The sequence below is a fragment of the Bos mutus genome, chromosome 2 (assembly GCF_027580195.1).
Source record: "Bos mutus isolate GX-2022 chromosome 2, NWIPB_WYAK_1.1, whole genome shotgun sequence".
In the NCBI taxonomy this organism is placed as follows: domain Eukaryota; kingdom Metazoa; phylum Chordata; class Mammalia; order Artiodactyla; family Bovidae; genus Bos; species Bos mutus.
Window position 1 is genome coordinate 88,569,028 of NC_091618.1, and position 21,452 is coordinate 88,590,479.

Genomic DNA, 21,452 nt, shown 5'->3' on the forward strand with positions numbered 1-21,452 from the left:
TGACAGTTGCTTGCAAAAGACATGTTCTGCTCTATGCTATGCTAAGTCACTTCAGTCGTGTCCGACTCTGTGCGACCCCATAGACAGCAGCCCACCAGGCTCCCCCGTCCCTGGGATTCTCCAGGCAAGAACACTGGAGTGGGTTGCCATTTCCTTCTCCAATGCATGAAAGTGAAAAGTGAAAGTGAAGTCGCTCAGTCGAGTCCAACTCTTAGCGACCCCATGGATTGCAGCCTAACAGGCTCCTCTGTCCATGGGATTTTCCAGGCAAGAGTACTGGAGTGGGGTGCCATTGCCTTCTCCGTGTTCTGCTCTAGCTGTTGTCATACCTAGCAGTTTGCTTGGTGGTCATCTAAGGTGAAAGGTAGAGTCTTCCATAAGACTAGCACAGGATGTGAATAGCACCTGGTTGGGAGCATGGGGACCTCTGAATGCAGGGGTGGGGGTGGGGCCTGGGCCGCTGAGCAGGGACCCTTAGAGCAAGCTGCCAAGCAGGAAACAGAAGGCCGGTGAGAGGCGGGGGGTTGGCCGGAGCGCTCCTCTCTAGACTCTGAATCTTCATTTTGTAGCCTTTTTCTTACTCTTCATAGCATGACAAAAAAGCTTTTGAAAATTCTAATAATAATGTTATTGAAATACAGGGTGGCATTTCTGTTTCAAAATCAATTTGTTTTTAATCAGGTTTCCTATTTTGAGATCTACCTGGACAAAATCAGGGACTTACTTGATGGTGAGTAACCCGAATTCTTGTCCTTTGTTCTGTAACTACAGTCCAGGGAGGTTGAAATGTTTTACAGCCCTTCTGCTTCAGGAATTTATAGAGACGTTCTGTTGCCTTCAGGCTGTCTGCTTATTCTCAGCCAAAGCTTTAACTTGAGTTATTGCAGATTAGATCTGCCTATCTTCTGTAACAATTTCTATTTTTCCTCCAATACAGGGCCTTTAACTTTTCTTTTCTTCTTTGCATGTCATCATTATCGTCTCTGTAGTATCCAAGACAAACTTGGCTGTTCATGAAGATAAAAATAGAGTCCCGTACGTAAAGGTATGAGGAAATCTTGACTGATGATGCAATTGATTTCCCTCCAATCACTGTCATAATAATTATTACCTAAGATGCCCAGAACATTACCTAAAAAGTACATATCCATATTTAATCGTTTCTTATATTTAATATTCATCTGGTTAAAAAGTTGGCATTTAATTTCTTCAGTTGTATCTATGTAAGTGTATCCCAGATGTCAGATCACAGAAGGTAAGAACTAGAGAACTGAACAGACATTATTCACATTTAAAGAGGCTTTGGGATTGAGTACAGTTGTTCATACTTGGCACTTAGAAGAAGCCTATCGTAGCATTATGTCTACAGCTTCAGTATCTAATTAAAGTTGGTGGCTAGATTGAAAGGCAAAGCAAGACTTCATCCGTTTCTTTCTCCATCATTGGTTTCCTTCTTTATTTTCTGTCTCCCCTGCTATTAAGTGTGACTGTGTACTTAAAATCTGGCATTTCTTTTATGGTTTACTTCTGGGTTTCCCAGTGTTTCTCAGACTTCTTTTGAATGTAGAATTCAAGCCCTTGGTGAGGAGGAAGAGTTTTTGAGTCAACACTGTATCCTTTCTCTGCATCTGCAGTTCCAGAAGTGGGAAAATGTTTAGCTGTTTTAAAGCCTTGTTGCTTTTCAGTTTTTCAGTGACCAGCTTGCTCTGGCTGTCTTGTAGGGGTGCACCGAGCGATTTGTGTCAAGCCCGGAGGAAGTCATGGATGTGATAGACGAAGGCAAAGCAAACCGCCACGTGGCTGTGACAAGTAAGCCTGGTGTGGGGTTTCCTCCCCTCTAACCTAGGACACAGACATCTGCCTACCAGCAAGGTTGGCTGCGGGTAATGAGGTCCAAATGGAGTAATGCCCAAGAAGGCAGTTATAAAGCAGTGAGTGGCACTCAGACACAGGGGTGTGTGCAGTACCAGCGGGCCTGGGCAGGTCCTGGCACAGCGCCTGAAACAGCGCCTCCAGCCGTCCAGGGCCTGTTGGAAATGTTGGGTGACATTGGGTCTGGGTAACAGCCTGAGCCTGAACACTGGGGATAAGCAACCAGCTAGCCAACTAAAGGTGGAAGAAAGTAAGCTGCTAAGCTCATTTATTTTAACTCTATTATTGTTTAAAAAATCCAAACTGACAGATTCTATATGCTAGTCATACACATCAAAAGAAACGATGTTAGATTTATATCCTCTGTAAACAAGGACGCAGAGGAACTCAGAAAGTGGGGCCAGGTGCTTTATTGTAAACTCTTTGCTGTCTTGTCCATAACCGACACAGTCAGGTCAGCTGGTTGACCTTGTGGGGCCTTCCTCAGGGAAACAGGTCATGTGGTGTTAGAGCTGCAGAGGTTCTATGAAAAGATGTCTGTCTTATTCAGAGGGGCAGGGACAAGTGAGAGTGGCTTCTTGTGACGATCTCCTGAAAGAACAAAGAATTTCTAGCTTGGAAGAGAGAAGCTTATCTGGGCAGGGCATGTAAATATATCTTAACACAGTCTTGATGTCTTCAAGGTGCTGACCTTCAGAGGGGCAGCTTGCTTTGTTTGATCTGAACGAGTAGACCATCCAGGACAGTTGATACTGCAGAGAGGCAGATTTTGACCTACTACAAGAAAAACCCTTGTCCTTACAGCTGCTGCACATAAAGCCTGCTCCTTGGAGAGGTAGTGAGTCCTCTGCATGGTGTAGAGAGATTCAAGTAGTGCTTGGTTGTTGACTGGTTCTATGATTTTTTGATCCAGAACTGTAATTCTCAACTGTTTCTCTACTGCAACGCATGTATCAGATGATATTCATCTATGTGGCAAGTTCCATACCTGAGCCTAGACTTGTATACAGTATGGGTTAAACTCTATTTCTTTCTCTTCTGCTTAGACACTTACAGAAAGAATGATACACTTAACACTAACAGCATCTCTTGTAAAGAAGTTTCCACTCTGTTTCCCTAGTTACGAATTATTTGTGATATACCTGATAGTCTGTCTTGGCCCTCTGCTTCAGAACTGTTGGTACAGAACATTATACTATTTTTTCTTATTCTGGTAAGATGTTTTCTTTTTAAATTTTGTTATATTATGCATAACATACAATTTACCATTTTAACCTCTTTTAAGTGTCCAGTTTAGTGGCATTAAGTACATTCACAATATTTGCAACCATCACCATTTCCTGTTTCCACAATTTCTAATTATCCCAAAGTGAAACTCCATACCCATTGAATACTAATGGCCGGTACCATACTCCCTCCTCCCAACCCCTGTTAACCATTGTCCTACTTCCTGTCTCAATGAATTTGACAACTCTAGGTACTTCATATAAGTGGAATGATACAAGTCCTTTTGTGACATGCTTGTTTCACTTAGCACAGTGTCCTCAAGATTCATTTGTGTTGTGGCATGTATCAGAGTTCCCTTTCTTTTTATCAGGCAGAGTAATGTTCCATTGTATGCATACACCACGTTTTGTTTATCCATTCATCCATAGATAGACACTGTATTGCTTCTACCTTTTGGCTGTTGTGAACATGGGTGTTTAAACATCTGTTCAAGTTCCTGCTTTTAGTTGTTTTTTGGGTATATACACCCAGAAGTAGAATTGCTGGATCACATGGTAATTCTACTTTTAATTTTTTACTGAACAGCTATATTGTTTTCCATTGCAAGTGTACCATTTTGCATTCCCACTAACAGTGTACAAGAATTTCAGTTTCTCACATCCTTGCTGACACTTCTTATTCTCTATTTTTGTTTTCTTTTTAATAGTCATCTGTTGTGTAATGATGTAAAATGATATCTATTGAGATTTTTGATTTGCATTTCCTGAATGATTAGTGATGTTGAGCATCTTTTCATATGCTTCTTGGCCATTATGCATCTTCTTTGGAGCAATGCTATTCAAGTCCTTTGGCCTGTTTTTAAAAATTAGGTTGTTCGGCTTTTATTGTTGTTGATTTGTAGGGATTCTGTATATATTCTGGATCTCAACCCCGTATCAGATATATGGTTTCAGGTATTTCCTGTCATTCTGTGGGTTGCTCACTCTTTTGACAGTGTCCTTTCATACACAATGTTTTACATTTGATGAAGTTACATTATTTTTTGTTGCTGTTGTGGTTTGTTTTTTGGTGTCATATCCAAATCATTGCCAAATCCAGTGTCATGAACCTTTTCCCCTATGCTTTCTTCTAAGGTTTTATAGTTTTAACTTTTACATTCAGATTTTTTATCCTTTTTGAGTTAACTTTTATGTATGACTTAAGGAAAGAGTCCAACTTCATTCTTGCTTGTGGATAACCAGTTTTCAATTTGGTGAAGAGACTGTCCTTTCCCCATTGAATGGTCTTGACACGCTTGTCAAAAATTACTTGACCATATCATGTGAGGTTTTATTTCTAGGCTTTCTATTCTGTCTTATTGGTCTATATGTCTGCCTTTATGACAATACCACACTGTTTTGATTACCATAGCTTTGTAGTAAGTTTTGAAATCATTAAGTGTGAGACCTTCAACTTTGTTCTTTTTAACGATTGTTTTGGCTATCCAGGGTCCCTTGACATTCCATATGAATTTTAGAATGGACTTTTCTATTTCTGTAAACAATATCATTGGGATTTTGATAGAGATTATATTAAATCTGTTGGTAGTATGGACATCTTAACAATATTAAGTCTTTTAATCCAAGAACAAGGTTAGCTTTCCATTTACTTGTGTATTCTTTAATTTCTTTTGGCAGCATTTCATAATTATCATTATTTGCCTTTCTTTTCTTGGTTACATTTATTCCTCAGTATCTTATTCTTTTTTCCTATTTTAAATGGAATTGTTAATTTCCTTTTTGGATTGTTCATTATCATAATATATAATGCAACTGATTTTTATGTATTGCTTTTGTATCCTGCCAAATTCATTAGTTCTAGCATTTTTCTGAAAACTTTTAGGGTTTTTTCCCCACATAATCTGGTTAGATGGTTTGGAGAACTGATTACCAATGTGGGTTGAATAAGACTGTCACTGGGGTCCTTGTCTGCCTGGTGAACAAAGACCAAGATCCAAGAAGATTTTGGTTTTTGTTACTTGGTTCTAATGAAGCATATTTCATCTCTGAGACTTTCTATGTTCCTAGCATGGGTTATAAAAGAAATGTATGTCTTAATCCTTCTTTCATAACGTCATAATTCTTCCTTAAGAAAGGTTGTGATGTCACTGGTAAGTCAAGGCCTGCACACATGAAGAAGATGGAATACATCAGGTACTAATCCTGGTGATCAAGGCTGAGGGACTTAAAGTCAGGCAGAGGCGGAAGCCTTGAGCTCTTCAAGGAGAGAGTCAGACTGGACAGTCAGACTGGAATGTTGGAGGACGGACACTTCATGCAGAGCTTGAGAATCTGTTGTCTTAAGCCACTGACCTCAATTTTTAGATTAATTTCTCTGCCACGTGAAGGTATTTTAAATCTTTCATTTCTAGAATGAGCATTGTTTTTTGGAAGAAGTGGTCTCAGATAATTTTTTAAAATTGAATGGACTTAAAAAAAATGGAGCTATTAGGCATGATTTGTTGTATTTTTGATTGAGAGGCTTACTACTAAATTTATGTGTTCTCTGTAGAGCAGTAAACTCTTTTCCTTTTCAGACATGAATGAACACAGCTCTAGAAGTCACAGTATCTTCCTGATTAATATTAAGCAAGAAAATGTAGAGACTGAAAAAAAACTCAGTGGGAAGCTGTATCTAGTTGATTTGGCTGGGAGTGAAAAGGTAATTGGTTCTTTATTTGTATTGTCCACAGTTTCCCCCTGCAATTTGCTTCACTGTGCAGTGGTATAATTTTTATGTCTTTCTAGTCCCTGGTTTTAAAGAGCTTTTAAAGTTTCTGATGTTGTGCCAAGATGTTATTAAATTTAACCTTCATTTCCCTGCTCTTTCTTTTCTGGTCCTGAAGTTCCCTATTCATGTCACAGGAGGTGCTTTGAATGCAAACCCTGATTTATGCCTAATAGACTCTGATGATGACATGAGGCGAGTGTTTGGTGTAAACTTAGCTTGGTGAAGGCAGCTGTTCAAAGGTGGGAGGGACGTGAACTTCTGAGGGCAAGAAAAATCTCTGTGTTGTAACAGATTCGAATAGGCCAGGAAGGGGCTTTGCCATTGGAATGTGGCAGGCTTGCCTCTGCAGGTTTGTTTGCTGATAAAAGATCTGGAGCGTGGGGCTCTCCCTGCCTTCCTGGCTTCTCTCTCCAGCAGGTGTGAACTGCCCCAGTCCTGCATGGGCAGCCTCACTCCCTTCAGGCTACAGGGACTGAAGCCCGTGTTTAGCCACAAGCCCTGACCTTTCTTTGATTTTGTCAGGATTTTCTTTCGGCATCTGGACCCTGTCAGTTTTCTTCCAGGCATACTCGGCCACACTCCAGATCCAATAGGCTTCCCAGCACCTGCCCCCTGCCCTCCCACCTCACCTCCCCAGCACCGCTGGAAGCTCCTGTGGCCACACCTGAGCTGGGGGCACTGCCCGCCTTGGGTGACATCATAGAGCAAGTCTCTGCACACAATACCCTGTGGCCTACCTCATCGCTGATGTCATGCAGACTGTGTCCCCATCAGGGCCAGCCCTGAAGCTCGGTCAGTCTCCCGAACTGTGTCACTGATCCCCACTTACTGCTCCCACCACTGAGTTACCGAACACCAAGTTATGGCCACTGTCATCCGTGTAAGTAATGGCTACTTGGGTTGTTCTCCTGCCTGCGTTTGTACAGCCTGGAGCAGAAGATCATCTGGATAGTCCTAACTGGAACTTGAAAATCATTCTGGCCCAGCTTGAAACTGTAATTAAATAGACGCCCACCAGCACAGAAGTAGAGAGTAGCATTGCTCACCTCTAGACTGGCCATTAGCAGCCAGCATCTACTTTGCTGCCCCACCTGTCGTGTGGGTCCAGACAAAGCTCTTAGGGATCCTTTGCCTCATCCCGAGCTTAACCTATTTCCCTTTAGAGAACAGAGATAAGTACTCAGGGCCTAAATGCAGTGGGAAAGTGCTTCATGCAGGCAGCTGAGCGTGGAGGCCTATACAGCGTTGGCGGTTATTGCTTTTGATATTTATGAAGTGTTTTAAAGTTGTGGACCTACAAGTTGTTTCCTCTGCTCATAGCTGTGTTCCTTGCCCTAGATGTATGCGCATGAATGTGTCAGAGTGATCTAGTGGAACAGAGCTCTGGGGCTTAGTCCCATCTCCCCGAAATGTGTTCTTCTCTTGGGTGAGCAATTTGACATGCCTGGAGCTCAAATTTTTCTTGTCTGTAAAAGGAAGGTGCTTGTACTTGTCTTGCATATTTCATGGAGTCGAGATGCTCAAATGTGACTGCACCTTAAACACCATGAATAGACCATTACTATTTGTGAGCCGGCAGCTCCGTGATTTCTCCATCTGTAAGCAGGGGACCCACACACAATTTCTGGAGAAATACTTGAATTTTTCTTTGAAAAAACCCTCCCCTGCCCCCTGGACATGCATTCATCTCTGTCATTGGGAGTTCCTCCTTTATATGTAATTGAAATCCATCTTCGCACAGTTTAAAATCTTTTCCCTACTGTTCTTTCTTCAGAGAGCAGCCGCTCCCCCTGTGTCTTTGGTCCAGTCAGCAGAGCTATGAATCATGTTGAGTTCCTTTTTTTTTCCTAACATCAGTGAACTGCTTTGTACCCAAAGCAAATGCTGTATATACGAAATTACCAGTAATAACAGAGCCGAGGAGGAATGGTGCATGCTTCTTCTAACTATGGAGAAAAAAGACAGATTCACTTATATAATATACATTTTTTTGACTTTTCATGTCTTGTCAAGTATTTCTCCCTTTGGCTGATTACTCCTTTTTTTCTTACTATGGGAATAAGTAGGGAAGGAACACAGAGTCTGGATAACCATCCCCAGCACCTCTTGACCTTTGCTTGAAGTTGGAGCTTGTAATGTCCATTCATTGTGGCCAGGACATCGTTTTCTCTTTGCGCATCCCCAGCGTGGGGATGGTTCAGTCTCGCGAGACCCCAGCCTTTCTGCAGTGACAGTGCTTTTGGAGCCTGGTATCCCCAGACAGACGTCCCCTGGGAAGTATCTGCAGCTCTACACGCGAGGTGTCCCAGCCATTCCTCTAAAACCTAATTGAGAGGAAAATGACAACAGGAGAGAACCAATCCCCTGCCTCGGGCACCATGCGTCTTACTTACTTGTATTTTCCCCAGCACTCCGGGAGGGTTCACCTCGGCTCCCTCCTGCACGCGTGCCCTCTTGTGAGTTGGAGTTTTCTCCTCTGCACCTGTGCAGCTCACTGCTTTCTCTTCTCTCTGGTAGGTCAGCAAAACTGGTGCCGAGGGAGCTGTTCTCGATGAAGCTAAAAATATCAATAAGTCTTTGTCTGCTCTTGGAAACGTGATCGCTGCTTTGGCAGAAGGGACGGTAAGTGATCGTGTCCCCATCTATTAAATGATATCATGAGAAGTTGCCTCTTGGGTCCGTGTACTCTCTTTGCCACACACCCCAGTGATTCATTTGTTTTTGTTTAGAAAGGGACAGGGGGAGTCCTGGCTATGGACACCCTGCTTGCAGGGAAATCTAGCTCATTAAAGTGTGTGAGTGGTGATGCTAATTTCATATGACCCAGGTCCCACAATGGGCATGCTAAACTTTGGCAAGATGCAAAACCAGGCCACAGATTTTTATTTCACATGTTTCTAAGCCCAGTTCCCATCACTAACTTGCTGGCCTCTGTATTTCTCTTTGAATTGGCTGTAGCAGACAGTATTTTTTCTTTTCGTAAATAGAAAACACACGTGCCATACCGGGACAGCAAGATGACTCGGATTCTTCAGGACTCTCTGGGTGGGAACTGTAGAACCACCATCGTCATTTGCTGCTCTCCCTCAGTCTTCAATGAAGCTGAGACCAAGTCAACACTCATGTTTGGACAAAGGTGGGCATGACCTTCTTAACCTGTGCTCTGAGCTGGGTCTTAGGTGTTAGGGGTGAGTGGTGAGGTTCTTGGGTCAGAGAGGAAGCAGAGGGAGGGGGCAAGCAGCCTGTTAGTAATTTGCATCTAGCAGGTGACCTGTAAAACTTGAGGCATCGTGTATTGAGGCCGAAAGAAAAATTACCTTTTAAAACAATAGGTATGAATATGTCTATCAAAGGTATGATGTTAAAAAAAAATCCAAGCTTATTATAGATGTGATTGTTAGTAATTCAGTGGAATTTTAGTTTTGTTTTCATGGAATTAATTCTAACTCTCAGGTTCTTCGGAATTAAGTCTGACTCTCAGGTTCATGGAATTAAACCTTAACTGTCAGGTTCAAGCATATTCAACTCAAGACTGGCAACTACCAGTTACAAGTGGTAGTACTACTACTACTACTACCACCAGTAACTACTTCAATATTTGGAATCCATTGCAGATTTGCTGATAGACTAAATATTAGACTGAATATTAAAGAGCAGGGAAAAGAAGTCCTGATGCTCATCCTGGGGGTAAGAAATACAGCTGTATGCTGAGGAAAGGGGAGGATGGCCTCATCTTCTCGTCTTCAGAAATGTCTGAAGGACATTTCCTAGATGTCTGGGGAGCGTTACTAGGTAGGCAGCAGGGACAGCCAGTAATCCTCCAACAACATTCCCTGGTATGCGTTAGTTCATCCCTTCCTGGTTTTTTTGGCTCTGCTGGGTCTTCACTGCGGTGTGCAGGCTTCTCTGGTTGTGTGAGCAGGCTTAGTTGTCCTGCGGCATGTGAGATCTTAGTTCCCCACCAGCGGTCGAACCTGTGTCCCCTGCATTGGAAGGAGGATTCTTAACCACTGGACCCCCAGGGAAGTCCCATCCCTTCCTTTCTTGACCTTCATCATGGTCTGTCAGTCAGTGGTATTGAGCCCCATCCTCCCTGCATGGCTGCCTGAAGTGCTAGTCCCTAGAGTGCTTGCGTCCTGTGGATGGGGGCGATTCTGAGCATCTTCCGTGTCAGTGGGCTGAGCCCAGAGCTGAGGTTGGGAGATGCAGACTTACTGACATCATCCCCTTCACGCAACTGTGTTATCTTTGGACAAGTAACCAGGTCTCTTCAGGTTCTGCCTTATGCCCGGAGCACTCCCTTCTCCCAGGAGTGTGTGGTTATGCCTGAGAAGTAGTTTAAGATGCCTAGAGAAAAGACAGATGGTGGTGGGCATTCTGGATGGGAGATGGTTATTGCTTGTTGAAACCACATTAAACCCCAGTCATTTCCTGAAACCTCACAGAACATAGAATTAACCAGTTATGGCACCTGTGGGATGTCTAAATAAATAATAATCACCCTGAATTGTTGTAGAACTCGTATATCTTTTAAATTGGATTTGGGTCCTTTATTTCCTCTGAAATCACTTCCTTGATTAGCCAAATGCTTAGGTCAGTGGGTTGCAGAAGGATAACACCTTCTTTTCTTAAGGGTCACGGGATACCTATAAACCAGCATCTGCTTGTGAGAAGCATAGAATACTGTGGTGATCATCTTGCCTTCCCCGTCTCTCTTGGTTTCTTTAAAAAATTTTTTTGGCCACGTCATGCGGCATGTGGGATATTCGTTCTCCAACCAGGGTTGAACCTGGGCCTCCTGCGCTGGAAGCATGGAGTCTTAACCACTGGGCCGCCAGGGAAGCCCCTCTCCTGGTTTCTTAAACTTAAGCTTTGACAGTTTCCTCTGAAGACATTTTGGAGGAAACCAGCCCTGGATGCATTTATAAAGGCAACATCTCTTAAAAAAAATATTCCCACCCATAAAGCAAAGATACTTTACATCTTTGCAACCCAGAGTCTTCCTGGGGCACAGGCTCTGTCTCAAGGCTGTTGTTGGTGGTGGGCATGTCACAACTGTCTAGAGGAAGAGTTTTAGGTGTCAGTGAAAATGATGATTTACTTTCTTCTAATCTCAGTGAGGCCATCATAGCATCATCATTATCACTAGCACTTGTTTTAAGGAACTAGCATGTGCCAGACATGTCAGAATCCTCATGGAAATTGTGTCAGGTAGGTGTCTCTCCCCTTTGTACAGAGGATGGGATCGAGACCTAGGCTCCAAGCCATTAGGTCCTGCCCCTGAGGCCACAAAGCTGGTTAATTGTGAGATGTTACTGGACTGAGACTGTATCACCTGACCCGCAGCCTCTCCCATGCGGGCTGCTTGATCAGGAATCTAGATGAGCATAGGCCTCTGGGGCCGGTTACTCCAGCTTTGAACCTCAGCTCTGCTCCTGACTTTTTTCTCCCTTTTCCTTCTCTTGGAACCTCAGTCTCTTTGCCTGTAGGAAAAAAACATAATAATATAATAACGCCTACTTCCTGAAAATCACTGGGAGGATTAGATGAGTTGCTTCAGTTTTTACTCAGCACAAGGGCTGGCATGGAATATGGTGTCCCGTAATTGCAAGTTCCTTCTTTCCTCCGTCTTTGAACAGGCTTGGGAAAGTCACAGTCATGCATGGGGCTGGGCCAAACGTGACCTAAGGTACAGGATACAGCTGTAATATAAGGATCAGGACTGAATGAAGCAGTAGAATTAGATTTCTGCAATGAATGATGAACGAAATCTGATAATCTGATGATTAAATGCTGATAATTTGGGATGCCAGGAAATAAATAGTAGGTCAATTATATTTTCAAATGAAATAGGTTGGTTTGTAATCTTTTGTCAGAGTCATCCGAATACTGGGCTCCATAAGGATAAGAATTAATTTATTACCACATCAGTGAGTGGCACCAACAAGCTCCTAGGACAACTGGGACACAGTAGGTGGTCAGTAGACAAATGTCATCAAACGAATGAGCAGACGAATCTGGTGCTTATTATGTAGGAATAAGACCACTGGGGCAGTTGCTGTACTATGACACCACTATGTCCAAAAATTGGTTGAGGTTTAGATCTAATTTGTTTTCCTGCTTATAATTAGAAATGTGTTCTGTTTTGTTCCCTTTCCTCCATCTTCAAATTAGTTAGTGGATTCTTCAAGGACATCTAACTTCTCTACGGGGCCAATACTTGCTTTATTGTTAAATACACACACTGAACCCAGTTACACAGCAGACATGAATCTGAACCTCAGATTTGACATGGTACTGATAGCTAATGAGATTAAGCACTTTGAACTCAAAAAGGACTGCCGGGCACCTCCCAAATTCAGTGTAATGAGCGTTCATTATGTTCTTGCTGCAGGGGTGGCCACACCTACAGGCAGCACGAAGTTCCCTGGTTATCACCACATGGTTCTTTCAAGAACACGAAGAAAGTCCGTGTTTGTTGTTAAGCCATACTGTATGGATATTCTGAATAAAACAGTAGTAGGTCCTTTGAAGCAGCAGAAACATGACCGTGTACAGAGGCCTGAGGGCAGCTTCCGAGTCTGCACTCTGCAGGATTCTAGATGAAGTCTTAGAATTTAAAGGAAAAGATTTCACTGTGTCTGTTTCTTGGTTTCCGTGATGGTGGCTCTTCTCTTGGGTCAGGCCTGTCGCTTTATGTCCCCTGAATGCCCTGCATTGTGCTAGGAAAGTGGTAGAGCCATTTCCTGAGTTGTCATAGAGCTTTCAATTTGGTTGAGGAGGCAATATGAATTTCCAGGCGATGAAGAGTCAAAGAGCTGTCCTCTGTCAGGAAGCTGAACACTTGCAGCTTTAAGGGCTGGGGACTCAAATTAGAGCAATTTCATCGATTCTTCTTTTTCATCTGGCTTCTAGCGTTTCATTTTCTAGTCTTTAATTATTCTTCCAAAGTACTTTATAGCACCATTTGAAAAGGATATTTTGAAGTTTTAGAAGTGTAAACTCAAATCCCCCAATTATCTCGCAAGCCTGTTTAGTGTACCTTGATTTGGGGCAGTAATGAGGAAAAGGGGAGGCCCCTGGGGAGACCAGTTTAGAAACAGCCTGAATCAGCACATCATTGACACCAAGTGTTTTGATTGATCCAGCATGAATAATTCAGAGGCTTTGTTTTATATGTTAAATGTGGAAGAAGAATGGATAGTTCAGGAAAAGTAATATTCTTTTTTCTTTTTCTGATACGCACTTTTGGGGGAAAAAACACAAAACTGTGCCATTTCATGCTCAGTTTGATGGTAGCTGGATTAGGCAGAGCCTGAGTGGTGTATGTGCAACACGCATGTGTGCAGAGCTTGACAAGTTCCCAGCAGGACCAGAGCGAGAGCTTTGGCCAAGGGAGATGCTAGGTTACAGTTTTGACATACAATGGATTAAGACTCAAATCAGTTCCTGTTGGAGAGTTGCCAAAACACCCATAGGTTAATTTTTGCTGTTTGGAGGATGAAATGTTGTGGATGAGAGTTAATTTACCTGGATGCCAAATCCTCATCCACGTTGGTCATTTCTTAATATTTCTTGGGAGACTAGAGTTTTTCAAAAGACCAAATTTAAAGCTCTTGGTTTCTGCTTCCCTACATCCCCCACTCACGAGCAGGGAAATGGCCTTACCGGGGAACGGGAAGGTGCTTTGTGGCAGGCACGTTTCCAGAAGAACGTTAGGTGTCTTACATGGGAACTAGGACCTAGAATAGAGTAGAAGGTGTGATGGTTTCGTGTGTGAGCTTGATTAGGCTGTAGCAGCCCATTATTTAATCTAACACTGACCTGGGTGTTGTTATGAAAGTGTTTTGTAGATGTGGTTACCATCTAGCAGCAGTTGACTTTAAGTAAACACATTATCCTCCGTAATAGAGGTGTGCCCCATCCAGTCAGATGGAGGCTGTAAGAGCAAAAAATGAGGTTTTTTGGAGAAGAGGAAATTCTTCCTGAAGAATGCAGCAACAATTTCTTCATGAGTTTCCAGTGAGCCAATTTCTTTAAATAGATAGCTATACAGATGGATGGAAGGTATATCTTATGTATATATCAGATAGGGTATCTACTCATCCATCCATCTATATGTCTGTTCTGTTGGTTCTGTTTCTCTGGAGAACCCTAACTGATAGAAAGGGATGCTAGACTACCCTCTCCCAACCCACAGTGGGAGGATCTCAGTCTCTGACATACACCAGTCACAGTGTGGAATCATACATTACAGATTTATTCTATACAGTGGAGGTCTGGGTTTGTCTAGAGCTCCTTGTCCAACTGTGAGAGGGAAGGAAAACGCTGAAAAACAAGAGGTAAGAAGGTACCAAGAGTAAACATCTTCCTGGCCTTTCCAGGGGAGGCCAAGGTAATTTGAAGAAACTCCAATAGTTTGTAGTTTCTGTATCATTTAGAAGTGATCTTGGCCGGAAAGATGAGTACAGGCAATTATCGAGGCATAGAGGTTTACTGTCTCTTAGTAGCTCTTATTTATTTCACAATCTGGAAATTCTTATCTGACTTGATTTCTTTACACATCAGTTTATTTTTCTTAACTTACTTATATTGAGTATAACACGCATACAGTAAAGTAAATATAAGTATGCAACTCAGTAAAAATTTAACAAATGTATATACACATGTATCTATCATCCCAGCATCTTAGAAACCTCTATTTTACACCCTCCCAGTCAGTACCCAACTCTCAGGGTAGATTGCATCCTGACTTCTGTCAACATAGATAACTATTTCCTGTCTTTGAACTGTTTACAAATAAAGACATACAGTATTGTTTTGTATCTGGCTTCTTTTATTCAACATTGTTATCTTTGAAGTTCACTACATTGTTAGATTATGAGCAGTTTATTTTTCGTAGGTATACAGTATTTTGTTGTATCAATACAGTATGTATGTATGCATTCTATTGTTGATGGATATTTGGATTGTGTTCATCTTGGGGCTATTATAAATGAAGTTGCCATGGCATTGATTGCCATGTCATTAGGTGAACATATGTCTTCATTTCTGTTGGTTATATACATATGAGTATTTAGTTTTAATAGATAGTACCAAAGAGTTTTCCAAAATGATTGAAATAGTTTACACTCTGTCTAGTAGCAGATGAGTGTTATAGTCATTGCACATCCTCACCAGCACTTAGCATTATCAGTTTAAAAAATGTTAATTGTTCTATGAGGTGTGTAAATATATCTTTTTGTTATTTTATCCCTGAAGGCTAATGACATTTGACACACTTTTCTGGGTACAATTTATTGGCACTTCTTCTGTGAAGTTCCTATTCAAATCTTTACCTGGTGTTTTCACCAATTGTGTGCTTTTTTCTGATTGATTTATAGGGATTATTCTGGATAAGTCCTTTGTGAGATACATGGATTGTTTGTATCTTTTCCCACTTTGTAGTTTATGTTTTAACTCCTTTAATGGTGACTTTTAATGAAGAGAGGTTTTTAATTTTAATGAAGTCAAGTTTATCTTTTCTTTCTGCTCTATTTAAGAAATAAATCTTTATCTACCCTAAGGTCTTAAAGATATTCCCCTGTTTTCTTCTAGCAGCTTTGTTGTTTTACCTTTCACATTTATGCATGTGATTCATCCGCATAGAATTTTTTATATGTTACTGGGGGAGTCAGTAAAGCACCAGACATTGAAAGGACCATCCTTTCCCTCTGTGCTGGATACACACCTTTGTTGTATATCAGATGGCTACATGGCCGAGTGTCTGTGGATAATCTATTTTGTTTCTATTCTAAAGTTTCTGGACTATTTAATCAGTTTTAATTACTGTGGCTTTATAATGCATTGATATTCCATCCTCGTTGTCCTTCAAAATTGTCCTTGCTATTGTTGGCCTTCTTTATTTCTATTATAAATCTTAGAATCAGGTTGTCAATGTCAATACATACATGCAAATCTGGAGAAGGCAATGAAAACCCACTCCAGTCCTCTTACCTGGAAAATCCCATGGACAGAGGAGCCTGGTAGGTTGCAGTCCTTGGGGTTGCTGAGGGTTGGACACGACTGAGTGACTTCATTTTCACTTTTCACTTTCATGCATTGGAGAAGGAAATGGCAACCCACTCCAGTGTTCTTGCCTGGAGAATCCCAGGGACGGGGGAGCCTGGTGGGCTGCCATCTATTGGGGTCGCACAGAGTCGGACACGACTGAAGCGATTTAGCAGCAGCAGCAGCACGCAAATCTCCTGAGATTTTATTTCAGATTATTTTAAATCTGTAGAACACATTTGGGGATAATTAATATCTTTCTAATCAGTGCTGGCTGGTTTCTTCATGTTCTCCATTTAGTAGATGGAGAGGCATGATGGTCTGCCTCATCAGTGACTGAATGGAGTCTGTTTAGGGCAGCAGCAGAAGACATATTATTCTCGGTTCCAGATGGGAGTTGGGCTGTGTGTCTTCCGTCTGCTCCTCTGCATTGTTTCTGTGCCATCTCTGCTCTCCTCTGCCCTGCACCCTGGGTCAGTGACCAGCTTGGACAACTACAGTGGGCTCCTTTGCCTCTGGCTTCCAGTTAGGTTCCACCAATGGGAGAGGAACAGGCAGGACTCAGAAGGAGAGAACAGAGTATTAATTTCATGGCTCCTTCCATGAAGGGTCACTTTAGATTGGCTGTGTTCCTAGACTAAAGGCTGTTAACAGCTTCGACAGGGCAGCATTTTTCTTTTAAGAGTTTAACAGTTTTTTAAATTTATTTTTTTTAATTGAAGCATAGCTGATGTGTGATATTGTCAATATATAAGTTAGAGATGTACAATATAGTGATTCACAATTTTAAAAGGTTATATTCTTTTTGTAGTTATTATAAAATATTTGTTATATTCCCTGTGCTACACAGTGTATCCTTGTAGCTTATTTATTGTATACCTAGTGGTTTGTCCCTCTTAATCCCGTAGGGGTTAGGTTAGGTAGCCCTGCCTTGCCCTTCCCCCTTCCCTCTCCCCACTGGTAACCACTTGTTCGGTCTCTGTATCTGCGAGTGTAGACAGCTTTCCTCTTATAGTTCCCTTCCTCTGGGCCCCCTTCAGCCTAAGAGTGGTAACGGATCCCCCCATCACTATTGTGTGTATGTGTGTGTGTTAGTCGCTCAGTCGTGTCTGACACTTTGTGACCCCATGGACTATAGCCCGCCAGGCTTCTCTGCCCATAAAATTCTCCAGGCAAGAATACTGGAGTGGGTTGCCATTTCCTTCTCCAGGGGATCTTCCCGACCCAGGGTTTGAACCTGTGTCTCCTGCATTGCAGGCAGATGCTTTACCATCTGAGCTACACCTGTTATCCCTTGTTATTTCCCATCACCCTTACCGTACTTTTGTTAAACTCTTCCCTATTTGAGAAGACTATTCCCTGCCAGGACTCTGATTACTGCAGAAGTGGGAGAAAAAGAATTTTCTCAACAACTTAAGAGAACTTTGAGAATGAGGATCAGTTATACCAGTGATAACCTTGTTGGGTCTGCTCACAGAATTGTACTTCTGGCTAAACCTGCCAGATTATAGCATAAAGGCTCTATGCTTCTCCTTCTGGTATCATTGGAAATCATCAAGAGACTCTGTGGTATGATAAGTAAGATTAGTAGCATCAAAGTACATCCTTAAATGTCCATAAGCATTTCAGCCATAGGTTATTTTTCACTTTTTGACTTAACTCAGTTAAAATGGATGCTGCAGTGTTTGTGCTTGTATCTGAGAAACATCCATGACACTGCCTGAGGGTGTTGGGGTGAGAGTGTCAACTTGGCACAGACTTTAAAGTAGCAATAAAGTTGCTACTATTTGAAAACAGAGTCGAAACACTTCTGGAGACAGCAGCCATAAGCTATAGTGAGTGAGGGAGACATACTAATTCTTGAATCTTGCATAGAGATCATTTTAACTCTTCTTTTGACAGTTGGGTTATTTAATTGTCTGCTTTAGAAATTAATTTACAGGGTGACATCTGCTGCACTGGTGAGGATTGCTGAATTTCTTTTACTGAAATAGAAATCATGTCCAAAATGTCATTTCATGACAACAGTGATCAACCCGAATCACACATCAGATAGTGCTGGCAAATGTGGCAGGACAAGAACTGGTGGGAGTTAAAAATGAAAACGTCAGTAGCAAATAAAACAGGATAGCACATAAATGAAGTTTTTACTTCTTAAAAAGTATGTAACAAGTAGCGTCCTGCCATCATGAATTTGCTTTTCAATTGGACAAACGTTATGTGTTCATTTCTGTGCATACGTTGGTGAATCATGTATTTCATTTTCATTACTGACTGGAGCTGGCATAGCCTTGATTTACTGTCCACAGTTCCACTGGGGCATCACAGCCCGCTCTGGGCCATCTGGCCTAGGTGGTCACTCTTTATACCACAAGGGCCAAAATGGTGGCCGTTAGACTTGTTTGTGTATGCCACACATCAGTTTGAAAAATTATATTGAACTGGGATATGCAAAGAAAAATCTCAATTTCTGACTTTTCTTGAAAAAAATGGGATGATCTCAGAAAAGTGGGCCCTCCGCTCCTTCTTGCTGACTGGACGGTGGGAGAGGATGTGCTCAGCTCGGACCATGGTTTCACCTGGCCACCCTGAGTTGGTAAAGTGACCATCTGTCCCTGGAGGCATGTGTTGACATGTGTTCAATACCGTAGGGATGGTGCTAAGGTACCAAATGTGAGTAAGAGAAAGAATTGATTTGTCTGTATGTATATTGTTATGAGAAACTGTAAACTCTAAGGCCAGAGACCTTGTCTCGTTTATCTTGATAAATCCCCAGTGTTTCATAGACGTTAATTGAGTTGAAAGGAAGCTCTTCTTGGGCAGATGAATCTGAAAGTGGCATGCAAGATGCTTAAAGAGGATGCTGAATGTCTGAAAAAGCTAGGCTATAACCACAGGTGGGTTCTAAGAACATAGGCCAAGGTGGTAGCAGCGGGAATAGAAATGGTGGCAGAGGGAATAGAGAAAGACTCGAGACAGTTTAGATGAAAATCCCGTTGGGTCTAGAGACAGGCAGGAGGAAAAGGAGAAAAGAAAAGGGAAAAGGTGAGTTTGGAGCCTTAGAAATAGTGGGGCCACTAAAGCAGCTAAGAGGGTGGTGGTAAAAGCTCTAGCATCCTTCCTGCTCCCTAAGTCCTAATCTTCTGGTGTGAAAGGAATTTGAAGTTTAATTATATTCATGATTTAGCAAATGCTAGCAGCTCTGCTCAGAACTTTTCCCTTATGTTTTTCACACCAGGGCTAAGACCATCAAGAATACTGTCTCTGTGAACCTGGAACTGACAGCTGAAGAATGGAAGAAGAAATACGAAAAAGAGAAAGAGAAAACTAAGACTTTGAAGAATGTTATCCAGCATCTGGAGATGGAGCTAAACAGATGGAGAAATGGTAAGGAAGGAGGAGAGGAAGGAGGAGGTATGAGTGCGTGCTTTTTTCCCCCCATGACTATTGATGTCCTGGGACACTTGGGAAAGAGTGGGTGATGGTGGAGCTTGGTCCGGCCTTTCAGCAAGCTGTGTGAACGAGCAGATGTTTTCCCTAGCACTGATCCCTGCCCCCACCCTGTCACTTGACCGACATACATTCTTAGTGTGGCCAAGTGACTGTTTGCAAGGTTGCCTTAATCTGCTTCCATTGAGATGCGCCTCTATCCATTACTCTCCGGTAGCCACATTTGAGGTGTAGAGGGTAGTGTTTGAGATTTTGGGGTTTTGATTGCTTTTGATTAGATGAAAAATGTCATTCTCTCCTCTGTGAGTTTTATAATTGATTTGGAGTTAAAAGTCACCTCTGGTAAATGTTTGCTTTTTTTTTTTGGCTCAACTCATCTTCATGCTCTGCTTCTTCAGAGCTAGAAATAGAGGATTCCTGAAGAAGCTCGGTCCTAAAATGGAGTCTCAAAGGCTTGTTTCGTGACTCATTTTTCTTTTTCCCTAAAGCATTCTCTTTGGTGTGTTCTCCTCAAAGAAAATATCTCAGAGAGCTGACGTGCAGTGGTGGGTGGACTATGGGTGAGGCGTTGGAGAAGGGTTTCCACGTGCAGACAGATCATTTCAGTGGTTTTTGCTTTGTGTTGGAGGTTAGCATGCACAAGTCCTTTTTCAATCCACAGCCCCCCTTTTTTCCCCATGGAAACAAGGCAGCTTGGTGTGTGTAGTGGGAGATAGTGGATGGTTGGTGTTGGTATTTATTTCAGATGCTGCATCAGGTCTCAATCTTGGGTGAATGTGGGAGCCTGGTGGCCACTGTGCAAAATCCAAAAGTAACCTGCCTGCTTGGAAGTGCACAGTTAGCAGCAGATGTCTTATGATTATATGTTTGCCTCTGTTTTTGCTAGGAGGGGTGGGTGTCAATGAGCTACTGTTCAATTGAAGAACAATTACGTGGCCAACCAGGATTCAAGAGAGGTTCAAGAAATGACCTAGTAGCCTAAATAACACGATTCTTTTCTTTGGGGGCGATTTTCTAGCTGCACATGTGTTTTGAAAGCTGCTAGAATAATTGAATAATTCAGCATCTGTGGCTGGTGGATGCCTTCTTGCAATTTGGCAGGGGTAGGAGAGTGGGGAGGGGTGCTTGGAAAGGCGTGGAGCGCCCTATGAAATTTTGTTCTATTTCTGCGATCCACTTGGGTCATTTCTCTGCTGGATACCTGGAACATTCAATGAAACCTTTTGGCAAAAGAGGGGCACTGGCCTTAGAAACATCATGGTGTGGGCAACTAACCTTGTTCTTTTCTTTCCTGTCCTTTGCCAAGCACCAACCAGCCCTGCAGTTTTCCATCCCTCAGTCACTGTCCTCTCGGGTCTGCCCACTGCCCTTTTTGCCTGGCTGATGCTTATCTTTTTATCTCTTTTGGGTACTGTCCCCTGCTCTTGAACTAGTCACTTGGCCTCATTTTAACTGTTGTCTCATTTCATCCACTTTGCAAATCTACTCAAAAATCTACTGTTTTTCACATCCTGTGAGGTGAGATCCTACCTAAGCCCTTAACTTACATAATTCGGGAAAACTAACATGTGGTTTCTGACACATGATAGATTTTCATAATTGTATGTTAAGTAAACCCGTGTTAAAGGCAGTGCTGGGGATTAAAGGGTGAGCAGTCAGCCATGGTCTCTGCCCTCACAGAGCTTACAGGCTGGTGAAGGAGATAGTCTCCAAGCACGATCAATACATGTATCAAGAAGGGAGAGGATAAGGTGCCGAGAGTTATTACAGAAGAAGGCCCTGAGCTTGACTCAAGTCAGCAAAGGTTTCCTTCAGTAAGTTCCAAGAGAAACAGAGCAGTTTGTTGAGCAAAATAGGAGGTGCGGGTGGAAATGGGGGTGGGGTAAGGGAGCCAGGCTTACATGCCCTGAGGGGCGGGAGCATGAAGGCCAGGGTGGAGAGCTGGGGTGGGCCAGCTCCGAACTGTGACAGGCAAGAGCAGCAGACTAGTCTGGGCAGTACTCATTCAGGATTCTGGTCATTATCTCAGAAGCAGTGAAAAGCCATTCAAGGATATCGGATGATGAGATTTGCCTTTTCGAAGA

General features: G+C 42.5%; 1 protein-coding gene across 2 annotated transcripts in view; it reads left to right on the forward strand.

Moving 5' to 3' along the window:
- Window positions 1-21,452, forward strand: part of KIF5C (kinesin family member 5C) — a 159,845-nt gene that overhangs the window by 74,821 nt on the left and 63,572 nt on the right. For both annotated transcript variants that reach the window (XM_070390183.1, XM_070390175.1), the window contains exons 5-11: window positions 682-730; window positions 990-1,045; window positions 1,722-1,809; window positions 5,675-5,799; window positions 8,386-8,490; window positions 8,856-9,004; window positions 19,157-19,305. In XM_070390183.1, coding sequence (XP_070246284.1) covers window positions 682-730; window positions 990-1,045; window positions 1,722-1,809; window positions 5,675-5,799; window positions 8,386-8,490; window positions 8,856-9,004; window positions 19,157-19,305 — 721 coding nt within the window. The remainder of the gene's footprint in view (window positions 1-681; window positions 731-989; window positions 1,046-1,721; window positions 1,810-5,674; window positions 5,800-8,385; window positions 8,491-8,855; window positions 9,005-19,156; window positions 19,306-21,452) is intronic.